Genomic DNA, 20,749 nt, shown 5'->3' with positions numbered 1-20,749 from the left:
AACTATCCATGGTCAGATCCAGTAACACGGAAATAAATACGGTTATAAAGGAATTTAATCACCAGACTGAATAAAAACAAGTCCTCAAGGTGGTGATCTCTGGATTAGTTAGAACTGGGCTCTTCTGGAGTGAAATATAAGGCAGGTCAATGTGGGGCTGCAGGACTGGAGCAGGAGGGAAGGGTTCATGTTCCTGGGGCACTAGGGTGAGTTCAGGGAGAAGGGAAGGGTTCATGTTCCTGGGGCACAAGGGTGAGTTCAGGGAGAAGGGAAGGGAAGGGTTCATGTTCCTGGGGCACGAGAGTGAGTTCGGGGAGAAGGGAAGGGAAGGGTTCATGTTCCTGGGGCACACGGGTGAGTTCAGGGAGAAGGGAAGGGAAGGGTTCATGTTCCTGGGGCACTAGTGTGAGTTCAGGGAGAAGGGAAGGGTTCATGTTCCTGGGGCACTAGGGTGAGTTCAGGGAGAAGGGAAGGGAAGGGTTCATGTTCCTGGGGCACTAGGGTGAGTTCAGGGAGAAGGGAAGGGTTCATGTTCCTGGGGCACTAGGGTGAGTTCAGGGAGAAGGGAAGGGAAGGGTTCATGTTCCTGGGGCACTAGGGTGAGTTCAGGGAGAAGGGAAAGGTTCATGTTCCTGGGGCACTAGGGTGAGTTCAGGGAGAAGGGAAGGGTTCATGTTCCTGGGGCACTAGGGTGAGTTCAGGGAGAAGGGAAAGGAAGGGTTCATGTTCCTGGGGCACTAGGGTGAGTTCAGGGAGAAGGGAAGGGTTCATGTTCCTGGGGCACTAGGGTGAGTTCAGTGGGAAGGGAAGGGAAGGGTTCATGTTCCTGGGGCACTAGGGTGAGTTCAGTGGGAAGGGAACGGAAGGGTTCATGTTCCTGGGGCACTAGGGTGAGTTCAGGGAGAAGGGAAGGGAAGGGTTCATGTTCCTGGGGCACTAGGGTGAGTTCAGGGAGAAGGGAAGGGACGGTCACGATCTGAACCGATGAACAACAATGGGTTTTCAGAAATGGTGAATGTGGCAGTGGCCAGGTGTATCAGCTGGTGACTGGTGGGTGGGAAATATCTGGATTTGAGAAGAGAGCGGAATTAATAAAACTGTTGGAACAGAAACGGATAATCAGGACAGTCCGTGATTTTGACCCGGCGACAATGAATAATCGCTGACGTGTCCGGATAGTGTGTAACTTGGAGGTAACGCTGTTCCTGTGCACATTCTGCCCTTGTCCTTCTGGGTGATGTGGTCACCCATCTCTCACTGCATCTCTCAGATCTCCCGGCATGCTCTCCTCCCTCCAGATGAGAGAGATGAGATCATGTATCCACGCCAACAGCGCCTCCCCGTCATATTTTAGCGCCTCAGCAGGGATTCCATCCGCACCCGTAGCCTTGTTATTGTTAAGCTGTTTTATGGCTTTGCCTACCTCGTGCAATGTTGGAGTTTCACTGAGTTGATGGCCGGTCGCATGCTGCGGGATGGAATCGAGAACACTCGAGTCAAAGGCAGAGTCTCGATTGAGGAGCTCTTCAAAGTGCTCCTTCCATCGGGCCCTGACAGCCTCGGTGTCCTTGATGAGTGTTTCCCCGTTCTTGGCCAGGAGTGGGGTGTGACCTTGGGAGTTTGGACCGTAGGTGGCCTTGACTGCAGTGAAGAATCCTCGCATATCGTGGCTGTCAACCAGTCTCCTGTGCTTTCTCCATCCACCACCTGTTCTTTAGGTCCCGGCTTTTTTGTTGGACCTCAGCCTTAAGCCGTCTGTAATGTTGTTTTGCAGCTTCCAAGTTGGGCTGTTGCTTGAGGCTCAGAAGTGCTTTGCGCTTGCGATCTATTAGTTCTTCGATCTCCTGATCATTTTCATCAAACCAGTCCTGATGTTTTCTGGTTGAGTGACCAAGTGTCTCTTCACAGACACTGGTTATAGAGGCCTGGAGGGCAGACCAAGCGTTATGGGGATTCAGCATCTCAGGGTCATCAAGGCACGTCAGATTGGCTGTGAGGCGCTGGCTGTATAGGGCTCTCTTAGCTGGGAGAGACCCAGGCATTAACATTTTTGCGGAACTGCTTCTGCTGTCCCCTCTGCTTTGGGCCTACGTTAATGTTGATGATGGATGGAATTAGACGGTCCGTCCAGCAGTCGTCAGCTCCTGTCATGGCGCGGGTGATGCGCACATCCTTGCGATCCTTGGCTCGAGCGATGACATTGTCAAGCAGGTGCCAGTGTTTGGAGCGAGGGTGTTGCCACGATGCCTTGTATTTGTCTCTCTAGTGGAACACGGTGTTGGTGATGAGAAGTTCATGTTCTAGACATTTTGTCAGGAGTAGGGTACCGCTGGAGTTGGCTTTCCCTACCCCCTCTCTGCCAATCACGCCGCCCCTGAGGGCTGTGTCTTTGCCGACCCTGACAATAAAATCACCCAGGAGGATCAATTTATCGCCCGTGGGGAAGCGGGACAAGGATGTCTCGAGATTGGAATAAAATCCCTCTTTAGTCTCATCCGTTGCATCGAGTGTTGGGGCGTATGCACTGATGACTGTGGCACATTGGTTCCGAGATAGGGTGATACGGAGAGTCATGAGGCGTTCGTTAACCCCACAGGGGGAGTCTTTCAGGCAGTCGACCAGCTCATTCTTGACGGCAAAGACGACTCCATGAAGGCGGCGTTCTGCCTCTGGTTTCCTTTTCCAGAAGAAGGTGTAACCTCCACCGTGTTCCTTCCCCTGCCCGCCGGGTCTCGCTTAGGGCGGCGATGTCAATGTCCAAACGTCCGAGTTCCCGGGCAACTATGGCGGTGCGGCGTTCTGGCCTGTTGCTGTTGGGATTGTCCGTGAGGGTCCTGACGTTCCAGGTCCCGAACTTCATACTGACGAAGTGGAAGATGCCAGTGCGTGAGCTCTTTTAACGTGGGGTGGCCGCTATACATCGGCAACCACACGGGCTTAGCTGTTCAAGGTCTTGGTCCAGTGGCAAGGGGGTCCAAGACAACTGGAGACCAGGCACAGCTCGATAAGCCGAATGACCTCCGGACAAGTGTTGGCCGCAAGCTCGGTGCCGGGTAGAGCCATTGATGGTAGATGGCCCGAGGCTGGGTTGGGGGGCAGGCATTAGGAAGGTGACTTCAAAAGTTATTTTAAAAGTTAAAAGTTGATATAGATTCCCAATTTATTTCAAGAGTTTCTAAGGGTTGTTAAAAGTCAAAGATGTAGATTAATAATAGATATTTACAAGTATTTCGATTGAGAGTCTAAAATGTATGTCTTTACAGTTCTCCCAAATTGTTTATTAAGTTTAAAAGTTGGTTAAAAGTTTAAAAATTAATTAAAAGTTGGTTGGGGGTATAAGACGACACCACGCCTCGGTCCCTTCAGCCGGTTCAGCGCCGGCCTCGGAGTCCCTTCGGCGGATTGAGCACCGGCATTGGAGTCCCTTCAGCCGGTTCCACGTCCTCGGGGTCCCTTTGACAGCTCGTCCCGGAGTCCCTTCGGTCGGTTAGACGTCCCCCGAATCCGGTGCAGCGTCCTTTTGGCCAGGGACAGAAGCTGCTGGTACGGGGTCCCTTCAGCCAGGGACAGAAGCTGCTGGTACAGGGTCCCTTCAGCCAGGGACAGAAGCTGCTGGTACAGGGTCCCTTCAGCCAGGGACAGAAGCTGCTGGTACAGGGTCCCTTCAGCCAGGGACAGAAGCTGCTGGTACGGGGTCCCTTCAGCCAGGGACAGAAGCTGCTGGTACAGGGTCCCTTCAGCCAGGGACAGAAGCTGCTGGTACAGGGTCCCTTCAGCCAGGGACAGAAGCTGCTGGTACAGGGTCCCTTCAGCCAGGGACAGAAGCTGCTGGTACGGGGTCCCTTCAGCCAGGGACAGAAGCTGCTGGTACAGGGTCCCTTCAGCCAGGGACAGAAGCTGCTGGTACAGGGTCCCTTCAGCCAGGGACAGAAGCTGCTGGTACAGGGTCCCTTCAGCCAGGGACAGAAGCTGCTGGTACAGGGTCCCTTCGGCCAGGGACAGAAGCGGCTGGTACAGGGTCCCTTCGGCCAGGGACAGAAGCTGCTGAGTGTACTCCCACGATATACAAGGTCTCCGTCGGCGCCCAGACCTCTCCCGATCACCTCGTGGCAAGTACAGCGTGGGCAATACACTACACGACACTACACGAGGGGCAATACAATGCCGATTTCGTCCCCTACGGGGCACAACAGACATGACCTTTGCAGCGCGCCAATTGCAGGAAAAATGCAGGGAGCAGCGCCAGGCCTTATACATGGCCTTTTTCGATCTTACAAAGACTTTTGACACTGTCAATCGTGAGGCTCTATGGAGCATCCTCCTCCGTTTTGAATGCCCACAAAAGTTTGTCAACATCCTTCGCCTGCTTCACGATGACATGCAGGCCGTGATCCAAAGAGGTAACATGATAGGTCCAAGTCAGCATGGATTTGTGAAAGGGAAATCATGCTTGACAAATCTTCTGGAATTTTCTGAGGATGTTTCCAGTAGAGTGGACAAGGGAGAACCAGTTGATGTGGTATATTTGGACTTTCAGAAGGCTTTCGACAAGGTCCCACACAAGAGATTAATGTGCAAAGTTAAAGCACATGGGATTGGGGGTAGTGTGCTGACATGGATTGAGAACTGGTTGTCAGACAGGAAGCAAAGAGTAGGAGTAAATGGGTACTTTTCAGAGTGGCAGGCAGTGACTAGTGGGGTACCGCAAGGTTCTGTGCTGGGGCCCCAGCTGTTTACATTGTACATTAATGATTTAGACGAGGGAATTAAATGTAGTATCTCCAAATTTGCAGATGACACTAAGTTGGGTGGCAGTGTGAACTGCGAGGAGGATGCTATGAGGCTGCAGAGCGACTTGGATAGGTTAGGTGAGTGGGCAAATGCATGGCAGATGAAGTATAATGTGGATAAACGTGAGGTTATCCACTTTGGTGGTAAAAACAGAGAGACAGACTATTATCTGAATGGTGACAGATTAGGAAAAGGGGAGGTGCAATGAGACCTGGGTGTCATGTGTTAGATCTCTTAATTTCCAATGAAATACGAACTCCGATGGTAGTTTTAACTTTTTAATCTTGGCAGATAGCAACAAACTTCTTGGCTTCAAGCCAGGTCTTTGTTCTTACTGAGACACATGGTCAAAATGGCTGTATTTTATACTTGGATCAATTTACAGAAAAGAACTCACCTTCTTTGACCTTATTGGCTCAATTGAAAGTCTTTTAACGTTTTATTGGCTCGCTACCCAAGGTCCGAAAATGTCAAGTTGATTGATGAGTTAATGCAACATGCTGAGCAGCACGTAGCAGCCTTGACTTGAGGGTCTGTGAATTTTCACAGTCTGTCTAAATGAGCCTGTTTGAATACTCTATCAATGGTACATCAGTCATTGAAGGTTGGCATGCAGGTACAGCAGGCGGTTAAGAAAGCAAATGGCATGTTGGCCTTCATAGCGAGGGGATTTGAGTACAGGGGCAGGGAGGTGTTGCTACAGTTGTACAGGGTCTTGGTGAAGCCACACCTGGAGTATTGTGTACAGTTTTGGTCTCCTAACTTGAGGAAGGACATTCTTGCTATTGAGGAAGTGCAGCGAAGGTTCACCAGACTGATTCCCGGGATGTTTGGACTGACATATCAAGAAAGACTGGATCAACTGGGCTTGTATTCACTGGAGTTCAAAAGAATGAGAGGGGATCTCATAGAAACATTTAATATTCTGATGGGTTTAGACAGGTTAGATGCAGGAAGAATGTTCCCAATGTTGGGGAAGTCCAGAACCAGGGGTCACAGTCTAAGGATAAGGGGTAAGCCATTTAGGACAGAGATGAGGAGAAACTTCTTCACCCAGAGAATGGTGAACCTGTGGAATTCTCTACGACAGAATGTTGTTGAGGCCAATTCACTAAATATATTCAAAAAGGAGTTAGATGTAGTGCTTACTACTCGGGGGATCAAGGGGTATGGCGAGAAAGCAGGAATGGGGTACTGAAGTTGCATGTTCAGCCATGAACTCATTGAATGGCGGTGCAGGCTCGAAGGGCCGAATGGCCTACTCCTGCACCTATTTTCTATGTTTCTTACCAACGGATCCATTATAGACCCAATCCACGTCCAGACCGGGGTCAGACAGGGCTGCGTCATCGCTCCAACCCTCTTCTCAATCTTCCTCGCCGCCATGCTCCACCTCACAATCAACAAGCTCCCCGCTGGAGTGGAACTAAACTACAGAACCAGTGGGAAGCTGGTTAACCTACGCCGCCTCCAGGCCAGGTCCAAGATCACCCCAACCTCTGTCGTTAAGCTGCAGTATGCGGACGACGCCTGCGTCTGTGCACATTCAGAGGCTGAACTCCAGCATATAGTCAGTGTATTCACTGAGGCATATGAAACCATGGGCCTTATGCTTAACGTCCGTAAGACAAAGGTCCTCCACCAGCCTGTCACCGCCGCCCTGCACTGCCCTCCAATCATCAAGATCCACGGCGCAGCCCTGGACAACGTGGACCATTTCCCATATCTCGGGAGCCTCTAATCAACAAAGGCAGACATTGATGCGGAGATTCAGCATCGCCTCCAGTGCGCCAGCACAGCCTTCGGCCGTCTGAGGAAAAGAGTGTTTGAAGACCAGGCCCTCAAATCTACCACCAAGCTCATGGTCTACAGGGCTGTAGTAATACCCGCCCTCCTGTATGGATCTGAGACATGGACCATGTATAGAAGGCACCTCAAGTCGCTGGAGATATATCACCAACGATGTCTCCGCAAGATCCTGCAAATCCCCTGGGAGGACAGGCGCACCAACATCAGTGTCCTTGACGAGGCTAACATCCCCAGTATTGAAGCACTGACCACACTCGATCAGCTTCGCTGGGCAGGCCACATAGTACGCATGCCAGATACGAGACTCCCTAAGCAAATGCTTTATGCGGAGCTCCTTCATGGTAAACGAGCCAAAGGAGGACAGCAGAAACGTTATAAGGACACCCTCAAAGCCTCACTGGTAAAGTGCGACATCACCACTGACACCTGGGAGACCCTGGTCGCAGACCGCCTGAGGTGGAGAAAGTGCATCTGGGAGGGCGTTGAGCTCTTCGTGTCTCAACGCAAAGAGCGTGAAGAGGACAAGCGCAGGCAGCGGAAGGAGCGTGCGGCAAACCAGCCCCACCCACCCCTTCCCTCGACGAATGTCTGTCCCAGCTGTAACAGGGTCTGTGGCTCTCGTATCGGACTGTTCAGCCATCAAAGAACTCACTTTGGGAGTGGAAGCAAGTCCTCCTCGATTCCGAGGGACAGCCGATGATGATGATGATGTTGTGGTCCATTAACTGTGAGACAGGACTTAGTTTAGAACAAAACTCCGGGTGAAATCACACTGATAACATTTTGAGGAGGGTGAAATGTACTGTATTCCAGGATTAATAATGTGTTTTATGACTGGGCTAGAATATAAGGATGTCCCCGGGAGTTTTGTAATGTAGAATCAATAGTTACACAGTTAAGGAATAGGAAGGGAACAGCACATTTTTGGAGTGTTTTTTCAGCTTTCGAACAGTGGGGATGACAGAGGGGGAGGCTGCGTTGTGAGCAAACTCTTGGAATCTGTATTTCGAGGTGGAATTCGGGAATAATTACAGATACAGGCGATGATCAGGGGAGGCTGGAACCCATGAGCTGAAGCTAATTCAAGTTTGACAAATGTGAACACTGTCTTTAAGGTGACTATATAGAACTTGTGTATATGTATGTTTTCAGAATGTGGCCCGCAGGAGCCTTCCTTTCATTTGAGAGGAAATGTTGCAGCCCGGATAGAAAGTCGATAATTTGTTTAATTTTCTCCGTTTGACTTCACAGATCCGAAATCTACAATCACTCAGCTCTTGACACAGTGCAACGATGACCAATTGTTGCAGTTGACGAAATTGTACCGGGACAGACTAGAACAGGCGATTGAAGAGGGTGTGGAGGGACTCGGTCTCTGGTTAACAGGCGAGGACCATTTCAGTGGACAAGAATATCACGTAAGTGGGAGGGACACAGAATGAGTTTAGTTCATTCCACCATCACCGAGCTGACAGAATGTGAGATAGGAACATAGTTACTCGATGAAAAAAATGCCAAGATCTACCGAGCTCGCCGTTTAGCATCCTGGTAGTCGCATGCTATAATGATCATGGAGTAGTTGACTGATCGATCTATAATCAGTGAGTCTACAACAGAGCCAGACATGAGGTGAGGAAAGCCCCAGTGGTGGAGAGCTTTGGGAACCATAGGTACAAGGTCATCTGTTTCTCACAACCATGCTGCACTTACCACATGTCATAACTCGAATTACTCATATACTGCAATTCAAAATGTGATTTTTAGAAATAAATCTAATTTGCCTTTTAATGAATCAACATTAACTGCTTCCACAGTCTCCCGAGGCAGCCCAATCCCCAGATTCACCACTCCCTCACTGAAATATTGTGTCCGCAGATTAGTTTTGAATTTACTCTCCTTCAAGCGCAGGCAGTGTCCTCTGTTTCTACTGTAGTGAACAAAGTGAAACAGCAATCAGATCACTTCTCAATCGTCTCTTTTCCAGTGTTAACATGCTCACTTTAGACAATAGCTCCTTCTAATCCAACCTGTCCACCCTCTCAATCATTCGAGCTGCTCTCTTCAATAGTTGCGATAACCTTTGTACTGAGGCAACCGGACCTTCACACAGTATAAGTGCGGTCACAGCAATGGTTTATAAAGTGGGCGCATTATCTCCCTCTTTCATCTCAAAAATGTCTTGTTCAAACAACCAAACTCCTGATTAGCTTTATTCACTGCCAGCGTGAATTGTTGAAATAAATGTTATAAACATGGAATGTTCCAGAACATGAACCACAACAATAGGAATGAAATTGATAAAACTGCAAATATTGCGAATGGGATACAATGATGTGAAATGTTGTAAATACACACCTTGTCCCATCAGTATCTGAACAAAGGACAGGGGAACTGTTCGGCTATTACTCGTGTGGACTAAAAACAAAGGTAAACGGTTTCAATGGGACTGGGAATAGGAGAGACCAGAGACAACAGACAGGAGTTTATGGGAAGGTCATAAGTTGAGTGACCAGGAAAGTATTTAATAGTAAATCGGGGAACTGCTGGATGTCAAAATAATTGCTTATGGGTTGAGCAAAGATCCTTTTTTAAAAAAAACACAGGATCTCATATGGTGAAAATGTATCCGATCTAAACGGGGAAAACAACCCAAATAATCTGTTTTTGGAAAAACCACAATGTTCTGCCTTGAGGCTGTGCAAGTTTTAAGTAATCTATTCTGATTCACCGAGTGTAATCCCAACTTTCTGCTCACTGCCCATTACTAGTAATATCTCACCCAGTCTAATTCCAACCTCCTGCTCACTGTCCATTACCGTTAATATCCCACCCAGTCTAATCCCAACCTCCTGCTCACTGCCCATTACCATTAATATCCCACGACCAGGGAGCTGGCCATCCTCGACTGGTTGATGTGTAATGAGAAGGGACTCATTAGCAATCTTGTTGTGCGGGGCCCTTTGGGGAAAAGTGTCCATAATATGGTAGAATTCCTTATTAAGATGGAGAGTGACAAAGTTAATTCGGAAACTAGGGTACTGAACTTAAGGAAAGGTAACTTCGACGGTATGAGGTGTGAATTGACTAAAATAGACTGGCAGAGGATACTTAAAGGGTTGATGGTGGATAAGCAATGGCAAACATTTTAAGATCACATGGATGAACTTCAGCAATTGTACATCACTGTCTGGAGTAAAAATAAAACTGGGAAGGTGGCTCAACCATGGCTAACAAGGGAAATTAAGGATAGTGTTAAAACCAAGGAAGAGGCATATAAATTGGCTAGAAAAAGCAGCAAACCTGAGGACTGGGAGAAATTTAGAATTCAACAGAGGAAGACTAAGGGTTTAATTAAGAAGGGGAAAATAGAGTACGAGAGGAAGCTTGCAGGGAACATAAAAACTGATTGCAAAAGCTTCTATAAATATGTGAAGAGAAAAAGATTAGTAAAGACAAACATAGGTCCCTTGCAGTCGGATTCAGGTGAATTTATAATGGGGAACAAAGAAATGGCAGACCAATTGAACCAGAACTTCGGTTCTGTCTTCACAAAGGAAGATACAAATAACCTTCCGAATGTACTAGGAAACAGTGGGTCTAGTGAGAATGAGGAACTGAAGATATCCTGATTAGGCGGGAAATTGTGTTAGGGAAATTGATGGGATTAAAGGCCGATAAATCCCCGGGTCCCGAAAGTCTGCATCCCAGAGTACTTAAGGAAGTGGCCCTAGAAATAGTGGATGCATTGGTGATCATTTTCCAACAATCTATCGACTCTGGATCAGTTCCTATCGACTGGAGGGTAACTAATGTAACGCCACTTTTTAAAAAGAGAGGGAGAGAGAAAGCGGGTAATTATAGATCGGTTAGCCTGACATCAGTAGTGGGGAAAATGTTGGAATCAATCATTAAGGATGAAATAGCAGCCCATTTGGAAAGCAGTGACAGGATCGGATCAAGTCAGCATGGATTTATGAAAGGAAAATCGTGCTTGACCAATCTTCTGGAATTTTTTGAGGATGTAACAATAGAGTGGACAAGGGAAAACCAGTGGATGTGGTGTATTTGGACTTTCAAAAGGCTTTTGACAAGGTCCCGCACAAGAGATTGGTGTGCAAAATCAAAGCGCATGGTATTGGGGGTGATGTACTGAAGTGGATAGAGAACTGGCTGGCAGACAGGAAGCAGAGAATCGGGCTAAACGGATCCTTTTCAGAATGGCAGGCAGTTACTAGGGGGGTGCCACAGGACTCAGTACTGGGACCCCAGCTCTTTACAATATTACATTAATGATTTGGATGAAGGAATAGAGTACTATCTCCAAGTTTGCGGATGACACGAAACTGGGTGGCGGTGTGAGCTGTGAGGAGGACGCTAAGAGGCTGCAGGGTGACTTGGACAGATTAGGTGAGTGGGCAAATACATGGCAGATGCAGTATAATGTGGATAAATGTGAGGTTATCCATTTTGGGGGCAAAAACACGAAGGCAGAATATTATCTGAATGGCGGCAGACTAGAAAAAGGGGAGGTGCAATATTCCATCCTGTCTAATCCCAACCTGCTCAATGTCCATGACCATTAATATCCCACCCAGTCTAATCCCAACCTCCTCCTCTTGACCTCGGTCACCTGCTCACTAATCTAATCCTAACTTCCTGGCCACTACCCATTTGCATTAATATTACACCTCGTCTAATCTCAACCTCGTAGTCACTACCCTTTACAGTTGATATCCAACCTGGTCTATCCCCAACCTCCTTCTCACAGCAGATACGCTAACCTTACACTTTCTGACAACAATCGAATTATCTATTACAACAATTTATCGATTTGGTTCTGCAACCGTTTCCGGGGAAAAATTATGCATTTTAAAACCATGACAGAAATACAGTTATCCAACATCACCATTAATACTTCGAATTAGCCTCCATTTGTGGCCTCTGACTAAACAGTGAAAACAATCTAAACATTTATTTAATCATAAGCTTTAAGAATCTTGAAGACTTCCATCAACTGCTCACTTAATCTTCTCAACTCTAATGCAATCCCATGCATAACAATGCCCCTCATCCCTGGTAACATCTCCGTGTATCTGCATAACATTTCTAAAGCGCATTTTTTTCCCTTTGGACATAAGAAATATGTGCAAGAGTAGGTCACTTTGCCCCTCGAGCCTGCTCCGCCATTCAATAAGGTCATAGCTAATCCGATCCTGGCCTCAACTTCACTTCCCCGGCCGCTCCCCATAACCCATAACTCAGCATTCCGAAATCTGTCTATCTCCACCTTAAATATAATGACCCAGCCTCCACAACTCTCTGGGATAGAGAATTCCAAATACTCACGACCATCTGAGGGAAGAAAATCCTCCTCATCTCAGTTTTAAATGGGCGACCCCTTATTCTGAAACTATACCCCTAGTTCTAGATTCCTCCACGAGGGGAAACATCCTCTCAGCATCTACACTTTTAGTGTCTTCTACCTTAAGACCGATACAAAATATTTGTTCAAAGTCACCGCCCTTTCTCTGTTTCACATTATTGATTACCCAGTCTCATCCTCACAGGGACCAACGTTTACTTTAGCGACACTCTTCCTGTTTGTATACCTGCAGAAGCTCTTACTGTCTGTCTTATATTTATTGCTGTTTTGCTCTCTTAAGCTGTCTTCTCTCACTTTATCATTTGTTATCATGGACTGTGCAAAACCACTCAAGTGGGTAAATTACCTGTCCCTCTGCTCTTGTTGATGAACAATGCATGCCAGGGTGACATCAGGAAATTGGGTTTGTCCACTCTGTAATTTCCTGGTCCTGTGCTATGGGTGTGGAAGGTCACTCCCGAGGGGTAGATCAGGAAAATGGTCTCATTCAGTCTGTAATTTCCTGGTCCCTGAGCTCTTGGTGTTGAATTCTCTCTCTGGGGGAACATAACGGAATTGAATTCAGTCAATCTGTAATTTTATATTAATTGTGCTCTCATCTGGTGGCGCCCCGTCATCCAATGCTTTCAATTTCAAATTTCCATCCTCCAATTCAAATACATTCCTGGCATCGACCTTCCCTATTTCTATAAGCTCTTGCAGGCCGACAACCTCCCGTGCCAATATAATTCTCCCTTACTCTAAAACTGGCCTCATGCAACCCTTGGTTCACACCACCACTGGTGGTCAAGCATTTAGTTGTCTTGGGGTCCCACGCTCTGGAATTCACTCCATTAAAACCCCCGCTTTTCCACCTCCCTCTCTTCAAAATTTACCTTTACTCGGGGTGTTGCTCACCTCTAATGTCATATCTTGCTTTACCTCGTGCCCCAGTGTCTAATTCTGCCTCTGTGAAGTGAAGCTTTTCTGTATTAAAGTAATATATAAATGTAAGTTGTTGATGGAAGTCCTGGATACATGACTCCAGTTTTCGAGGTTCATGCCGGCAGCGAGAATGTAGAATAATGGGTGTCAGGCATTTCACTTACTGAAAGAGAAGTGATTGATGTTTGGACTTGTTATCGTGTTTATTAATGGTCAAGTTATGAGCATATTCAAGACTGAAGTCATTAGATTGTTGGTATTCTTAGAACTAAAGCACATGAGTGATAGATTGGCTGCTGTTTTATTTCTCAGTAAATCACAGTGTGACAAACAAGTGCATCAGATTGACAATCAGTAATCTGATGTTATGTTGTATATTGCAGGGCAGAGAAAACGAATACCATCAAAACTGCAGATTGTCAGTAATTCCTGATTCTCCAAGAACGATAGTTCTGATTTTCTGTTTTAGTTTCATCAAATTTCTTTGCTGTTAATGTCTGAATCAATAGGTTTACAGAATATACAGCCCCTGTCCAGAATGGATCAGTACCCAGCCCAGTGACTGCCTTATGTGCTCAAAACAACTGGGAGATCCCATCACTGAGCAGATCCTTTGCTTCTCATTCTCGGTATTTGTATTTCACTTCGCTCCTCAATCTATTCATTATTATCCTTTACAGAAAGTTACTGAGCTCGCCGAGAAGGGAAACCGGGCAGACAGTTCCAGACTTCTCCTAAATCTGGTGATGGAGAAAGGCTCTAAGGCCCAAAGGGTGATGTGGGAATCCTTTGTCAAAATGTGCCACAGGTTACCAAAGTTGAACAAAATACTGAAAGAAATACAGGAACACGGTACGGTAACATCACCCACTGAATTCAATTTCAGATTCAAACACTGCAGATTTTACTATAATATCTGATTTCATGAACGGTAATTGATTTAAACAGGTTCTGATCCACTTGTTTACATGAACATCGCACGAGGTTTATCCAAAGTACCAAGTCACCTGGAAGGTAAGTGATGAAATGCAGATTTCAAATTGTTTACTTCACTTCTGAGAATCCGAATATTTAACTGTTTTGAGGTTATTAGCATCTGGGAATCTGGATGTCAAAGATCAAGGGAAATAGGATTCAACGTTGCATAGATTTGGCATCGAAGCTCAACTATTGTATATAGATTTGTTTCATATAAATATGCGAACTTGCAATCGTTCACTGAATCCAGTTGCTTATCAGTCTCACTTGGACATCTTATACACATCTGGCAGGATCGTGATGCTACGTGAAAACCCCCACAGACCGAGAAAGATCCAGATATACTGAAACCCCATACACACTTGGCAGGATCCTGATACACTGAAACCCCATACACACCTGGCAGGGTCCTGATACACTGAAACCCCATACACACCTGACAGGGTCCCGATACACTGAAACCCCATACACACCTGGCAGGGTCCTGATACACTGAAACCCCATACACACCTGGCAGGGTCCTGATACACTGAAACCCCATACACACCTGACAGGGTCCTGATACACTGAAACCCCATACACACCTGACAGGGTCCTGATACACTGAAACCCCATACACACCTGACAGGGTCCTGATACACTGAAACCCCATACACACCTGACAGGATCCTGATACACTGAAACCCCATACACACCTGGCAGGATCCTGATACACTGAAATCCCATACACACCTGACAGGGTCCTGATACACTGAAACCCCATACACACCTGGCAGGGTCCCGATACACTGAAACCCCATACACACCTGACAGGATCCTGATACACTGAAACCCCATACACACCTGGCAGGGTCCTGATACACTGAAACCCCATACACACCTGACAGGATCCTGATACACTGAAACCCCATACACACCTGGCAGGGTCCTGATATACTGAAACCCCATACACACCTGGCAGGATCCTGATACACTGAAACCCCATACACACCTGACAGGGTCCTGATACACTGAAACCCCATACACACCTGGCAGGATCGTGATATAGAGGCAAAGGAACATTGACAGCTGTTCCCCAAGATTTGACTGGATTTAGAGTGAAGAGATGCTGTCATCAGGCATCTGTTCCAGCATGGCGCCCTCGACAGCGGATTTGTGACATCTGTGGAGAGAACTGAGGCTCTTCAACCAATCAGATTGAAGAATCCTCAGAGTCTCGCAGAGTCCAAACCAGGAAGTATAATTTCTATTTTAATGTCTTCACATTTATTTCCCCTTAATGACTGAAACAAGACCTGCGATCGATAGCTTTTTGGTCGACAATGATATGAAGAAATATGGAGCCAAGGCAGGTAGAGAAAGCAAAGGAAAGATTGAGGAGTACAGATAGGATTAAAGGACAAAGATTAAAAAATACAAACAGAAAACATTGAAACAATATATATATATATATATATATATTAAAATCTGCAACATTAGTTTTCTTCTGATAGAATGAGACTTCAAAATGTCATGTCGTCCTGAGCGCTATCTTTTACATCCCATAGCATCCTCTGGTTTTCCACGTTTAACTGCGCGTGTGTGGACACCAGGCGTTGCTGATAGACTCGCCGTAATTATTGCAGCAAACTCCAGGACATTGGGTCGGAAATTGCAGTCGGAGGTTTCCCACTGGGGGATATCTCCGACTGCAAACATTTCACCAAAGTACCTGGTGATCCCGGAGGTTCGGAGACCTGCGATCCTGGGGCTCTATGTGAAGACCTTCATAGAGGCACACACATCCCAGAAACGTACGGGTTTCGTATACATCATTGAGATAATGTGGGCCGGCCCAACCTATCAGAGTAGTGGGATCCCCATTCATACTTATAGTAACTCCCTATGTCCGGAACCACCATAAGCATGACTGGGAATACCCTCAAAAACACACACACACTGAAAATAACTTTCAAAAACATTACATATTTCAAATTAATATAAATAGAATTTAATTAGTTATTTAAAACAAACTTTAAAAAAAAATGTACATGTTTTAAAATGTCTAAAAATAAACTTACCTTTTATATAAAAGGATTTTTAATGTTGAAATTACTTTAATGTATTTTTCTGTACTTTAAATGCGACAATTTTCATTGCTTCCCGCCCGGTATCTCGGCGGTATCGGCCGCTTTGGGCGAGAACCGGGTCGGTGAAAAATTCCCCAGCGACAGTTTCAAAGTCCCGCTGGGGAACAGACCACCGTCGTACACCGTCCACAGATCGCCCTGGCACAATATTTGGCTCAGCGGTGACCCGTAGGTAAGTTGGGGAAAATCACCCACGAGCATCAGCAAAGCTGGGCAATAGGTAAGTAACCCTGCAAAAAAAGGTAAGTAAATGGGTTTTTACTCATTGTTTTCACATTTTCTCACAGTGATGTAAGTGAAAATGGTCCTGAGAATGTTTTTCTCATTTTTCATTTTCAGCAAACAATGACTAAGAAAGCAATAAAGAAAGGAAAGATAGATTACCAAAGTAAATTTGCGCAAAACATAAAAACAGATAGTAAAAGCTTTTACCGATATATAAAACGGAAAAGAGTGACTAAAGTAAATGTTGGTCCCTTAGAAGATGAGAAGGGGGAGTTAATAATGGGAAATGTGGAAATGGCTAAGACCTTAAACAATTATTTTGCTTCGGTCTTCACAGTGGAAGACACAAAAACCATGCCAAAAATTGCTGGTCATGGGAATGTGGGAAGGGAGGACCTTGGGATAATCACTATCACTTGGTGGGTCGTGCTGGACAGGCTAATGGGACTCAAGGTAGACAAGTCCCCTGGTCCTGATGAAATGCATCCCAGGGTATTAAAAGAGATGGCAGAAGTTACAGCAGATGCATTCGTTATAATCTACCAAAATTCTGTGGACTCTGGGGAGGTACCAGCGGATTGTAAAGCAGCTAATGTAACGCCTCTGTTTTTTTTTTAAAAAAAAGGGGGCAGACAAAAGGCAGGTAACTATAGACCGGTTAGTTTAACATCTGTAGTGGGGAAAATGCTTGAAGCTATCATTAAGGAAGAAATAGCAGGACATCTAGATAGGAATAGTGCAATCAAGCAGACGCAGTATGGATTCATGAAGGGGAAATCATGTTTAACTAATTTACTGGAATTCTTTGAGGATATAACGAGCATGGTGGATAGAGGTGTACCGATGGATGTGGTGTATTTAGATTTCCAAAAGGCATTCGATAAGGTGCCACACAAAAGGTTACTGCAGAAGATAAAGGTACGCAGAGTCAGAGGAAATGTATTAGCATGGATAGAGAATTGGCTGGCGAACAGAAAGCAGAGAGTCGGGATAAATGGGTCCTTTTCGGGTTGGAAATCGGTGGTTAGTGGTGTGCCACAGGGATCGGTGCTGGGACCACAACTGTTTACAATATACATAGATGACCTGGAAGAGGGGACAGAGTGTAGTGTAACAAAATTTGCAGATGACACAAAGATTAGTGGGAAAGCGGGTTGTGTAGAGGACACAGAGAGGCTGCAAAGAGATTTAGATAGGTTAAGCGAATGGGCTAAGGTTTGGCAGATGGAATACAATGTCAAAATTGAGGTCATCCACCTTTGGGGGGGGGGGGGGGCGGAAGGGAAGAGAGAGAAACAGTAAAAGGGAATATTATTTGAATGGGGAGAAATTACAACATGCAGCGGTGCAGAGGGACCTGGGGGTCCTTGTGCATGAATCCCAAAAAGTTAGTTTGCAGATGCAGCAGGTAATCAGGAATGTGAATGGAATGTTGGCCTTCATTGCGAGAGGGATGAAGTACAAAAGCAGGGAGGTCCTGCTGCAACTGTACAGGGTATTGGTGAGACCGCACCTGGAGTACTGCGTGCAGTTTTGGTCTCCTTAAGGAAGAATATACTAGCTTTGGAGTGGGTACAGAGACGATTCACTGGGCTGATTCTGGAGATGAGGGGGTTACCTTATGATGATAGATTGAGTAGACTGGGTCTTTACTTGTTGGAGTTCAGAAGGATGAGGGGTGATCTTATAGAAACATTCAAAATAATGAAAGGGATAGACAAGATAGAGGCAGAGAGGTTGTTATGTTATGTTTTTTGAAAATATTTTTTGTGGTTTTCTTCTCCTAAGCGCAACCCGCAGCCTCAGTGTAATCTTTTTGTAATTTTAGTAATTATCGCCCATTCTTTTTAAAGAAATGTCCAATCGGTCAAACATTCCATTTTTCCGCCAAGAATCGGTTATAAGGCCCATTTTTTGCCAAGAATTGGATGTAAGGCTCTTTTTTTTTTTGCCAAGAACCGGGTATAAGGCCCATTTTTTTGCCAAGAACCGGGTATAAGGCCCATTTTTTTGCCAAGAATCGGGTGTAAGGCCCATTTTTTTTCGCAGGGTGGATTTTTCTCTTTTGGGGGGAATTTTTTGCTGGCGATAATTTGGGAATCTTAACGGTATTTTGGGCAGCAATCGGGCGCTGGCAGGTTGTTTGGAAATTCTCGCCCTTACGCCTGCTTTTATTAGACGTACGTATTTGAAGGACATTTTCTGGGCAAGAGTTGGGTAAGTAGCCCAACTCTCCACCCACAGAGGCCCTTTAGTTTCGGATGCAGTGGATCTGTGGAGAATTTTTGACAGATCACAAATTCCCGGGTTTAGGAGCACGCACTTCACATACCGAAACCCGGAATTTGTGGGGACCACACGGGCGCATGCTCACCTCGTACGTGCCTGTGGGCAGCACAAATTCTGGCCCATTATAATCAGAGAATGGTGAGGGACAGGACAAGGCTATTTGGCCCAAATAAGTCTGTTCCTGTCAGAGATGAACCACCTGCCCCTCCTCTCAGTGTATCCACACAAACGCATTCAATTGTCTCTAGACCCACTTGCTGTGCCCCTTATGTGTCCTTCCCTGGCAAATGATCCCGGGCTCTATTAACCTTCGGGTGAAAAAATTCCCCTGATTCCCTGTCTTATCTCCCAAATTCATTTTTATTCTTGTAATTATTTTGGGAATTATGGGACTTTTCTGCACTAATGTGAATTTCATCAATATACTCCAAACAGAATTCTCTTGCCTAAACAAAATACTTCAAACCCCCTCACCCTTCCGTTAACCTAAACTCAGGCTGGATTTTCGGTCGCCTAACGCCTCGGGTAGTGGCCAGAGGGGTGTTAATGGGAGCGGAGTGGAAGAGGTTACTGATCTGGTGTGCAGCGTTTAGTGTCCCCACCGAAAATTCATTCCAGGCTCACCGGGGACACAAACCAGCAGTGCCTGGCTGCTGACAGTCACTCTGACCATGACGTATTCCTGGTGCAATGTCCACACTTGCATCCCGGTCAGAAAACGTCTGGAAAAACAGTCGGTACAGGCTTGCAGAGTCGTTAACTGGTGGTGACTTTAAACGGATGAAGAAACGCTTCCCTGGGAGGTCACATTCAGTGCAACGTTTACACGCAGCACAGTGGTGAGCCTCCGAGTATGCAGCGGCACATAGACATACCAGTTCAGCTTGACACAAACTTCTTGTGAAATTTTAATGGAGCCATTACCTGTTCACCTGGTTTTCACTCTACATGTTCTAACAAGGCATCGGGAACAGAGAAGGGCTGTTGGGCATGTTAGCGGCTGAAGGAGGAGAGCCCCCAGATGTCGGAGCAGGAGGCCTTTACCCCCACGGCTTCACCGACAGGCAACACTCACACTGCTCCTCAGAGAGGTGCAGGTATATCAGAACGATGCACTTCCGAAAGGAGGTTGTTAGAGAGATATGCAATCTCCTGCAGGAAGACCTGCAACCTCACATCGGCACCAGGACTGTGCTGTCCGTCTCACTGAAGGTCATGGTGGTACTCGCCTTCTATGCATCTGGCTCCTTCCAGGCTGCATCAGGGGACATATGCAGCGTCTCTCAATGTGCAGCACATCACTCCATCCGCGATGTCACACAGACACTCTACACATGCAGAATGAATTTAATTACCTTCCCAACGAACAGGGAGAAACAGGATGAGCACACATGTGGGTTTGTCAGGATAGTGGGATTTCCGAGGGTGTGGCTGTGTAGGTGCTGATGTGCCACATGTGTGTACAGTCGGGTATCTGTGAGTAATAAGGCGGTGTGTATATTTGCATTTCATGCTGCGTGGCATCGCACAGTGGGTCGGGAGCACAAGCAACTACCAGTCAGTCTGAGGTTTAGACCTGTGACCGCATCTGAAGAGTTGAAAGATGCTGCTCGGTGGGCTCAGGATGTAAGGAGCTAGAAGGTGAGAGAGGCTTGGATGGGCAGGGCATATCTGGTGAAGTGCAGGAGAGGTATCAGGCTGGCTTCAGCAAGGGGAAGCATGGCCTGGTAGACATATAGAAGGGGTAGGGACTGCAAAGTCTTTACATTGTGTGAGACAGTGAGGTTCACATGAAGGCATTGGAAGGTGAATGGAAGGGTACTCACCCTGACGACCCAAGTAAGGTCGTTGAATTCATCACCACATTGAGTTGCTGTTATGGCACCATGTTCCGGGCTGAAATGTGGTGTGCCATCTCCCTCCACAGCCTCTCCAGAATCATAGGCGGATGTCTTCATCCTCCTCCCAGCTGGCCGGCACTCCAGCGACTCTCCACTGCCTCCAGCAAGAGTGGTGGGCGAGAAGCGGGCACTTAGCTGGCGTCCTCCTTCCTCCTCCATGTTGGCGCTATGAAGACACTGTGGAGCTGGAGCTGCTCATACTCTAACTTACCTTGCCGCGCCTTTAATACTCGGCTGTTCCCGGGATCTGAATCAAAGTTCGGCGCATGCGCAATGGGTTTGCTAATTTACCAACCAAACTTTCGTATGGCCACCCCCGA

General features: G+C 46.6%; 2 protein-coding genes across 6 annotated transcripts in view; one reads left to right on the top strand and one right to left on the bottom strand.

Annotated features, from left to right (window-relative positions):
• The window catches only part of LOC139242937 (uncharacterized), a 596,540-nt gene that overhangs the window by 13,188 nt on the left and 562,603 nt on the right, over positions 1-20,749 (bottom strand). For 4 of the 5 annotated variants that reach the window (XR_011589400.1, XR_011589399.1, XR_011589403.1 and 1 more), the window contains one exon: positions 12,398-12,519. The exons of the other annotated variant lie outside the window; for it this stretch is intronic. The gene's annotated coding sequence lies outside the window, so the exon portion shown is untranslated. Of the gene's footprint in view, positions 1-12,397; positions 12,520-20,749 lie in introns of those variants that run through there. 5 annotated transcript variants of the gene reach the window in all.
• The window catches only part of LOC139242929 (uncharacterized), a 297,685-nt gene that overhangs the window by 263,324 nt on the left and 13,612 nt on the right, over positions 1-20,749 (top strand). Inside the window, exons 17-19 of the mRNA XM_070870565.1 lie at positions 7,852-8,018; positions 13,588-13,759; positions 13,856-13,921. Of these exons, the coding sequence (XP_070726666.1) occupies positions 7,852-8,018; positions 13,588-13,759; positions 13,856-13,921 (405 nt within the window). The remainder of the gene's footprint in view (positions 1-7,851; positions 8,019-13,587; positions 13,760-13,855; positions 13,922-20,749) is intronic.

Source organism: Pristiophorus japonicus, unplaced genomic scaffold, assembly GCF_044704955.1.
Source record: "Pristiophorus japonicus isolate sPriJap1 unplaced genomic scaffold, sPriJap1.hap1 HAP1_SCAFFOLD_154, whole genome shotgun sequence".
Lineage (NCBI taxonomy): Eukaryota > Metazoa > Chordata > Chondrichthyes > Pristiophoridae > Pristiophorus > Pristiophorus japonicus.
The sequence above is the reverse complement of the archived record's forward strand: the minus strand, read 5'-3'. Positions and strand labels throughout refer to the sequence as shown.